The sequence below is a fragment of the Alosa sapidissima genome, chromosome 20 (genome assembly GCF_018492685.1).
Source record: "Alosa sapidissima isolate fAloSap1 chromosome 20, fAloSap1.pri, whole genome shotgun sequence".
Classification (NCBI taxonomy): Eukaryota; Metazoa; Chordata; class Actinopteri; order Clupeiformes; family Clupeidae; genus Alosa; species Alosa sapidissima.
Window position 1 is genome coordinate 31372485 of NC_055976.1, and position 10000 is coordinate 31382484.

A 10000-nucleotide genomic window follows, 5' to 3' on the forward strand; every position below is an offset into this window, starting at 1 on the left:
GCACACACATGACCAGTACACACAACTCAGCAATCACACACACACACACACACACACACACCTGCGTCTCTTCTTGCGTGGTTTCTTGTCTCCTCCCTCCTGTCCGTCGTCGTCTTGGTCAGTGCCGCTGGCTCTCCTCTTCTTCTTCCTCTTGACTGGCAGGTCTTCATCTGAGTCGTCGTTCACAAACTCGTCCGCGTCCCCGCCCTTCTTACGCTGCAGCCAACACATCAGAACACCATTAGAACACACAATCACATTTAGAACCACGCTAGAACACCATTAGAACACACAATCACATTTAGAACCACACTAGAACACCATTAGAACCACGCTAGAACACCATTAGAACACACAATCACATTTAGAACCACACTAGAACACCATCAGAACACACAATCACATTCAGAACCACGCTAGAACACCATTAGAACACACAATCACATATAGAGTCACACTAGAACACCACTGAATTAGTCCCATTACAGCACCACAGGGGTCTTTCTTTGGGAGAAACCAAACTTCTATTATGTCAGGCTCTGTTATACAAACGTCTATTATGTCAGGCTCTGTTATACAAACGTCTATTATGTCAGGTGCTGTTATGCAGTCATGGGACAAAAGACTGCAGGCATAGCCTACCGCATGTCCAAAATATTGCATTTCCTGTATATGAACTGCAAATCATTTCTCCACAACTGCAGTTTTGACACTTGAAGTAGTGCAGTTATTTTTTGTAAGGGTAACGTTGTTAGTTCTGAAACTACAGCTCGTACCAAACGAGTCTTTCTTGATATGGTACAGCTGACTAGTGCTAGAACCTTTTCTGTAACGTTACAATTAAAAACTAAATCAGGCGTGCTTTTCTGTAACGTTACAATTAAAAACTAATCAGGCGTGCTTTTCGTCTGTTCTGTAACTAATCAGGCGTGCTTTTAGTCATCTCTTCAAAACAGCAGTTCAATGCTTGATTAAGCACTCACTCTCCGATATTGCTATAAGACAGGTCGGCATTACAGTTACTTTTAACACATTTCAACAAGTGTTCTATCAAATCCTCGTCCTTGACCGATCGCAGCAGGTGTGGTAACGTTAGCATTAGCTGCTAAATTGGCTAATGTGACATTTGTACAGTTTCCATTTCTAAGAGCCAGGCTTGCAGCCTTCCCTCAGCCATGATTTCAACCACCACCGGCAACTCGCCAGTCGAAGGATCCATTATTTAGAAACGGTAACTGCTTCTAGCGGTCGTAGGGGAGAAGTTGTGGACACGGCAGGTCTCTGGAGTAAACTAACAAAATGGACACGTTGCGCGCAAGCTACAACACTGCTGCTTACGTCTCCTCTTCACCTCAAGCGAACGATCACTCCGCCTTGAAATGTCTGACTTCAACACCCCATTCAATACATTCAAGTTGGACAGCAGCGATTCATACCGGCACATTTGACAGCTAGGAAGGGTGCAGGTACAAATGAACACATCAAACCCACAGACAGGCGAATGTGTACACCTTAATGTGCACCTCTCATTCAAATGCACATTTGCTGTTTGGCAAATTTAGACATTTTATGGTGGAAAGAGAATTAAACAAATTCAACACAGTAGAGCTGCAGTTTTCATCATGCATGCCTATACTGAATGTTGTAAACTACAGTTCCCATCATGCATGCCTATACTGAATGTTGTAAACTACAGTTCCCATCATGTCACTGAGTGACTGAGTGTGTGTGTGTGAGTGACTGAGTGTGTGTGTGTGAGTTACTAAAAGTGTGTGTGTGTGTGAGTGACTGAGTGAGTGTGTGTGTGTGACTGAGTGTGTGTGTGTGTGTGTGTGTGTGTGCGTGTGCGTGTGAGTGACTGAGTGTGTGTGTGTGTGTGTGTAAGTGACTGTGTGTGTGTGTGTGGTGTGTGTGTGTAAGTGACTGTGTGTGTGTGTGTGTGGTGTGTGTGTGTGTGTGTGTGAGTGTGGTGTGTGTGTGTGTGTGTGAGTGACTGAGTGTGTGTGTGTGCGTGTGAGTGACTGAGTGTGTGTGTGTGTGTGTGTGTGTGTGTGTCTCACCCTGCCTCCTCCCCCGCTTCTCTTTTTGTCGCGGGTGGTGTCGGTGTCGGTGAAGGTCAGCAGGCTCTTGGTCTTCTCCACGTACTGGGCTCGCTGTTCCAGAAGCTTCTTCTGCTCTTCCACCTCCTTATAGCGCTTCTCCTCCTACACAACACACACACACACACACACACCACATTACACTTCAAACTAACACACACACACACAATCACTAGACGCAATATTGTCCAGAATAATCGCAATATGAATTTTTCACCAAATCGTGCAGCCTTAAAACACACACACCACACTTAAAACACACATCACTACATTTAAAAACACACATACACACAGCACATTACACTTACAACACACACACACACACATACTGTTGGTGCAGCAGGTCTCTCTCACACACACAGACACACACTCATCATCTGTTGGCGCAGCAGGTCTCTCTCACACACACACACACACACACACCTGCTCCTTCATCATCTGCTGGCGCAGCAGGTCTCTCTCACACACACACACACAAACACACCTGCTCCTTCATCATCTGCTGGCGCAGCAGGTCTCTCTCACACACACACACACACACACACCTGCTCCTTCATCATCTGTTGGCGCAGCAGGTCTCTCTCACACACACACACACACACACACACACCTGCTCCTTCATCATCTGTTGGCGCAGCAGGTCTCTCTCACACACACACACACACCTGCTCCTTCATCATCTGCTGGCGCAGCAGGTCTCTCTCACACACACACCTGCTCCTTCATCATCTGTTGGCGCAGCAGGTCTCTCTCACACACACACACACACACACACACCTGCTCCTTCATCATCTGCTGGCGCAGCAAGTCTCTCTCTCTCTCTCACACACACACACACACCTGCTCCTTCATCATCTGCTGGCGCAGCAAGTCTCTCTCTCTCTCTCACACACACACACACACCTGCTCCTTCATCATCTGCTGGCGCAGCAAGTCTCTCTCTCTCACACACACACACACACACACACCTGCTCCTTCATCATCTGCTGGCGCAGCAGGTCTCTCTCCTGCTCCTGTTTGGCCCTGAGTTCCTTCTCCTCCTCGTCCTGCTTACGTGCACGAGCCACATGGTACTGCGCCTGGGACAAGAGATCAGAGCACTGCCTACACGCACACACACACACACGCACACGCACGCACACACACGCACACACACACACACATTTAAACACCACATCGGCATATCTAAGCTATTTGTATATTTCACACACTCACACACTCTCTCTCTTACCTGGCCTCAGAGGCGGCGAGTGCCAAATCAAAGCGCATCTTATCGCCAGCCTTGCTCAGGTAGCTGAAATACCTGGGGAGGAGAGAGGGGTGATCTATAGTTATAGTGATATATATATATAGGGGTGATCTATAGTTATAGTGATATATATATAGGGGTGATATATAGTTATAGTGATATATATATATATATATATATATATATATATATATATAGGGGTGATCTATAGTTATAGTGATATATATATATATATATATATATATATATATATATATATATATAGGGGTGATATATAGTTATAGGGGTTATATATAGGGGTGATATATAGTTATAGGGGTTATATATAGGGGTGATCTATAGTTATAGTGATATATATATATAGGGGTGATGTATAGTTATAGTGATATATATATATATATATATATAGGGGTGATATATAGTTATAGTGATATATAGTTATAGTGATATATATATATATATATATATATATATATATATATAGGGGTGATCTATAGTTATAGTGATATATATATAGGGGTGATCTATAGTTATAGTGATATATATATAGGGGTGATCTATAGTTATAGTGATATATATATATATATAGGGGTGATATATATATAGGGGTGATCTATAGTGATATATATAGGGGTGATCAATAGTGATATATAGTGATTAGGGTGGTTCACAATATAATGGTATAAGTAAAAGTTTTCCAAATTTTGCCAGATCGCATTTTGCCTTGTTCCTATTGACATTTTGAACATCTGTACCAAAAATTTAGCCAATAGGATGCCAGTAAAGGGTGGCACACTTCTTCACAATTGCTCAACCTGAGAACGTATAACTTTTGCAGGAACCAGAAACTTGAACAAAATAAAAGATAAGTATGGTCATTAATAATCTCTTCCTGTACTTAATGAGTAAGAACATTAGAACAGTTCAAACACTATTCGCTGTTTGATGATGACTTTGTTCTTTTTGATACTTAATCTCTGTCCTTGCACAACATTTTGTTTGCTTTTGGTCTTCGTTTCACACAGATTGTTGACAGCATTTTAAAAAGGGCAATGCCTCTCTCTGCGCTGTCGTTGATGACCTTCAAGGAATTAACTTTTTGACGCAGTTTCTCATCTGTGAGAATGGACCTCACATCATCAGGGTTACTTCTGCCATCCATTTGGCCTTCAGTAAGAACCTCAAAGAAGTGGATTGAGCTATAGTGATGCATCAGGGGTGATCTATAGTGATCTATAGTGATGCATCAGGGGGGATCTATAGTGATAGTGATGCATTAGGGGTGATTTATAGTGATGCATCAGGGGTGATCTATAGTGATGCATTAGGGGTGATCTATAGTGATATATAGTGATGCATCAGGGGTAATCTATAGTGATGCATCAGGGGTGATATCAGGGGTGATTTATAGTGATGCATCAGGGGTGATCTATAGTGATGCATCAGGGGTGATATCAGGGGTGATTTATAGTGATGCATCAGGGGTGATCTATAGTGATGCATCAGGGGTGATCTATAGTGATGCATCAGGGGTGATCTATAGTGATGCATCAGGGGTGATCTATAGTGATGCATTAGGGGTGATCTATAGTGATCTATAGCAGTGGTTCTCAACCTTTTTTCAGTGATGTACCCCCTGTGAAATATTGTTTCAGCCAAGTACCCCCTAAGCAGCGCAAAGCATTTTTAGTTGAGGAAAAAAAGACTTAAAACAGAGCACTGTCCATCGTGTTTTCACAAGAATTACCGCTACGCTTCAACCACGACTCCATCGTTTGAGTTTTGACAGTGATTGACAGGTGATGGCGGGTGGCATGTGACAGGTTGGGTCAAACCATCCTGGTATGGGATAATGAAATTTAATAGCCTATTGAAATATAAAATTAATTTTATGAACTTATATTTTCCTGAAATATTTATTAGATAATTGTTTTTAAAGTATTTTTGCATGGATTCTACTTTTTAAATATATGTATATTTTAAAATCTCACGTACCCCCTGGAGTGCCTTCACTTACCCCCAGGGGTACATGTACCCCCATTTGAGAACCACTGATCTATAGTGATGCATCAGGGGTGATCTATAGTGATGCATCAGGGGTGATCTATAGTGATATATAGTGATGCATCAGGGGTAATCTATAGTGATATATAGTGATGCATCAGGGGTGATCTATAGTGATATATAGTGGTGCATCAGGGGTGATCTATAGTGATGCATCAGGGGTGATCTATAGTGATATATAGTGGTGCATCAGGGGTGATCTATAGTGATGCATCAAGGGTGATCTATAGTGATATATAGTGGTGCATCAGGGGTGATCTATAGTGATGCATCAAGGGTGATCTATAGTGATATATAGTGGTGCATCAGGGGTGATCTATAGTGATGCATCAAGGGTGATCTATAGTGATGCATCAGGGGTGATCTATAGTTAAAGTGTACAGTTAAAGTGATGCCTCACGTGTGTGTGTGTGTGTGTGTGTGTGTGTTGTGTGTGCGTGCGTGTATCAGACCTGTACGGAGTGTGTGTGTGTGTGTGTGTGCGTGCGTGTATCAGACCTGTACGGAGTGTGTGTGTGTGTGTGTGTGTGTGTGTGTGCGTTTTGTGTGCGTGTCAGACCTGTGAGCCAGCTCCAGCTCTTTGACAGCGCTGAGTACGGAGTGTGTGTGTGTGTGTGTGTGTGTGTGTGTGTGTGTTGTGTGTGTCAGACCTGTGAGCCAGCTCCAGCTCTTTGACAGCGCTGAGTACGGAGTGTGTGTGTGTGTGTGTGTGTGTGTGTGTGTGTGTGTGTGTGTGTGTGTGTGTGTGTGTGTGTGTGTACCTGTGAGCCAGCTCCAGCTCTTTGACAGCGCTGAGTACGGCCTTCAGGTTGCTCTTCTCATCCTTGAGGACCAGCGTTGCTAAGCGCTGCAGCACCAACGCCACGTTAAACATCAACACCGTGTCGCTAGGGGCAACGTGACGTGCCTGCACCAATCACAGCACACACGTCAGGTCAGATTCCACCCTGGTAAGATACTTTAGTCACAGGAGAAATGTGTGTGTGTCCGTGAGTATGTGTGTGCGTGAGTATGTGTGTGAGCGTGTGAGAGTGAGTGTGTGTGTGTGTGTGTGTGTGTGTGTGTGTGTGAGTGAGCGTGTGAGTGAGCGTGTGTGAGCGTGTGTGTGAGCGTGCGTGTGTGAGTGTGTGTGTGTGAGCGTGCGTGTGTGTGTGAGAGTGTGTGTACCTTGAGCAGCGTGTGCTTGCACTCCTGTAGCTTGCCACACTTGAAGTAGGCCCTGGACAGGTAGAGCAGCACCTCAGTGTTCTGGTGCTTGTAGAACTTCTTCAGGCAGTTTTCATACTGCAGAACCACACAGAACCACACACGGGTTAGGGAGAAGGGCTCTGAGTGTGTGTATGTGTGTGTGTATGTGTTGCGTGCTCATCATCTGTACAGCACTGATGTTTCTTAAAATCAAGTTTTGATCTTTTTTAGTATTTTTTATGAAAAATGGTAAGTCCAAAATTATTCATACCGTTTTTAAATAATCATTGGAAACATCTTTATTTGCATTAACAACGCTCAAAATGGTTCTTATAATATCTACCAAGCCTCTTCAAGCCTCCACACACACACACACACACACACACACTCCGTACTCAGCGCTGTCAAAGAGCTGGAGCTGGCTGACACTGAGATGCTGGAGGAGAGGACCCCAATAGGCATCACTGGAGAAGATCGAGCATCATTGGGCCATTTAACCACACAATGATCCAAAACATACAGCCAAACAAGGCAAGAAATGATTAACAGAGAACAAGGTCATATTTTAGAGTGGCCCAGCCAGAGTCCAGACCTTAATCCGTCAAAAAAGTGAGCACAAGGCCAGAGTGACAAGTGATGGCAAATAATCGTTCCTGCCTCAAACCCCAGTTTGCTGCTAAAAAGGTCTAGAATCATTGTGGAGACATGGTAGGTATTAGAAGAACCATTTCAAGAGCTGTGAATGCAAATAAAGATGTTTCCATTGATTATTTAAAAAGGGTATGAATCATTTTGGACTTACCCTTTTTCATACAAACAGCGCTGATGTACTGTTTCTGCTCTACGTAGATGTGTGTGTGTGTGTACCATCTGTACAGCGCTGATGTACTGTTTCTGCTCTACGTAGATGTGTGTGTGTGTGTGTGTACCATCTGTACAGCGCTGATGTACTGTTTCTGCTCTACGTAGATGTGTGTGTGTGTGTGTGTACCATCTGTACAGCGCTGATGTACTGTTTCTGCTCTACGTAGATGTGTGTGTGTGTGTGTGTGTACCATCTGTACAGCGCTGATGTACTGTTTCTGCTCTACGTAGATGTGTGCGTGTGTGTGTGTGTGTGTGTGTGTGTACCATCTGTACAGCGCTGATGTACTGTTTCTGCTCTACGTAGAAGTGTGCGTGTGTGTGTGTACCATCTGTACAGCGCTGATGTACTGTTTCTGCTCTACGTAGATGTGTGCGTGTGTGTGTGTGTGTGTGTGTGTGTACCATCTGTACAGCGCTGATGTACTGTTTCTGCTCTACGTAGATGTGTGCGTGTGTGTGTGTGTACCATCTGTACAGCGCTGATGTACTGTTTCTGCTCTACGTAGATGTGTGTGTGTGTGTGTACCATCTGTACAGCGCTGATGTACTGTTTCTGCTCTACGTAGATGTGTGTGTGTGTGTGTACCATCTGTACAGCGCTGATGTACTGTTTCTGCTCTACGTAGGTGTGTGTGTGTGTGTACCATCTGTACAGCGCTGATGTACTGTTTCTGCTCTACGTAGATGTGTGTCTGTGTGTGTGTACCATCTGTACAGCGCTGATGTACTGTTTCTGCTCTACGTAGATGTGTGTGTGCGTGTGTGTGCGTGTGCGTGTGTGTGTGCGTGTGCGTGTACCATCTGTACAGCGCTGATGTACTGTTTCTGCTCTACGTAGATGTGTGCCAGGTTGAGCCAGACGTCGCTCATGTCAGCTGTGGCCTCCCGCACCTGAGCGAACACATCACGAGCCTCACGGTAGTAGCCCTTATGGGCCAGCACTGCGCCTACACACACACACACACAATTAAACACACAAACATTACACCCACAATTAAAAACACACAAACATTACACACACACAAACATTACACACCACACACACAATTAGACACACACAAACATTACACACACACACACACACACACACACAATTAGACACACACAAACATTTCACACCACACACACACACTCAATTAACATTTTACACACACATACAGCATACACATACACACACATGATTAGCATTTTATACACACATACTCAATTAACATTTTACACACACATTACACACACACACACACACACACACACAAACATTACACACACACTCAATTAACATTTTACACACACAATTAGACACACACACACACACACACAATTAGCATTTTACACACACATACACATTACACACACACACACAAACATTACACACACACTCAATTAACATTTTACACACACAATTAGACACACACACAATTAGCATTTTACACACACATACACATTACACACACACACACACACACACACACACACAATTAGCATTTTACACACATATACACATTACACACAGACACAATTAGTATTTTACACACACATACAAATCAGGCACTCATTACTAGGGCTGTATCGATATGCGATTCCAAATCAAAATCGCGACACTCATATCCACGATCCGGTGTCGCGGTGTGAAAAGGCAGAACTGCGACACACCCTTTCTAGAGTTTCACGCAGTGCTTTGCAGCTTTACTTACCGGTAGCCTACGTACTCCAAAAATAAATAAATAAATCATAATTTCATACCTCTCGTTGCTCTCATTGTAAACTATGCATGCAACATTACCAAACAGTAGAAAAGTAAACCCCGTCTGCTTGCCCCGCACTCTCTCCCTCTCCCTCCCTCTCGCTCGCTCAATGGACACGTGCGACTCGGCCAACACAATCCAAATAAAACATTCACAATCGTGAAACCAAGGATGCATAGAAGACGACTAGCTACATTACTATTAAATCCGCTAAGCATCATTAGCATGCTGCACATATTTGTTTAAAACTCTTGCATTCAAGTTGACTGATCATCTCAATACCAATGTTTCCCAAAAGTGCCTGTACCAAGGAGAACAAGTATTACCTTGACACACCTGGGGAAACTGAACAGTCCAACCAGTAGACTATGATAAGCTAGCCATCTATGCTACTTTGTTTAAAATATTTCCAGGCTTCAACGAGACAGCTTGAATTAAAGAGGTAGAGTTGTAATAGAAATAGTAGGCCTAGGCTATAGGCTAATCTGCATAAAGTGTGCTGTCATAAATATCAGACATTCAGTATTCTCTCTTTTTATATCAGGATATCAAATAATACAGATGTATTCTATTATATATTATATTCTAATCCTCTGGTGTTCCAAGGTAGGTAGGCTATTGAAATGTTATTTAATAAAATGTGTAACCCCCGCCCCAAAAAAAGAAAAAAAAGAATCGAGGTTTGTATCAAACCGTGGGTCAAAAACCGTGATTCAAACCGAATGGTGAGATTGGTTTGTTACAGCCCTACTCATTACACACACACACACACCACAGTAACCTGTAAC

General features: G+C 43.4%; 1 protein-coding gene across 1 annotated transcript in view; it reads right to left on the minus strand.

Annotated features, from left to right (window-relative positions):
* ctr9 (CTR9 homolog, Paf1/RNA polymerase II complex component) overlaps nucleotides 1–10000 on the minus strand; it is a 22147-nt gene that overhangs the window by 2565 nt on the left and 9582 nt on the right. The window contains exons 15-21 of the mRNA XM_042073834.1: nucleotides 8266–8414; nucleotides 6580–6696; nucleotides 6174–6319; nucleotides 3331–3402; nucleotides 3068–3203; nucleotides 2061–2204; nucleotides 62–216 (exon numbers count right to left, since the gene is read on the minus strand). Coding sequence (XP_041929768.1) covers nucleotides 62–216; nucleotides 2061–2204; nucleotides 3068–3203; nucleotides 3331–3402; nucleotides 6174–6319; nucleotides 6580–6696; nucleotides 8266–8414 — 919 coding nt within the window. The remainder of the gene's footprint in view (nucleotides 1–61; nucleotides 217–2060; nucleotides 2205–3067; nucleotides 3204–3330; nucleotides 3403–6173; nucleotides 6320–6579; nucleotides 6697–8265; nucleotides 8415–10000) is intronic.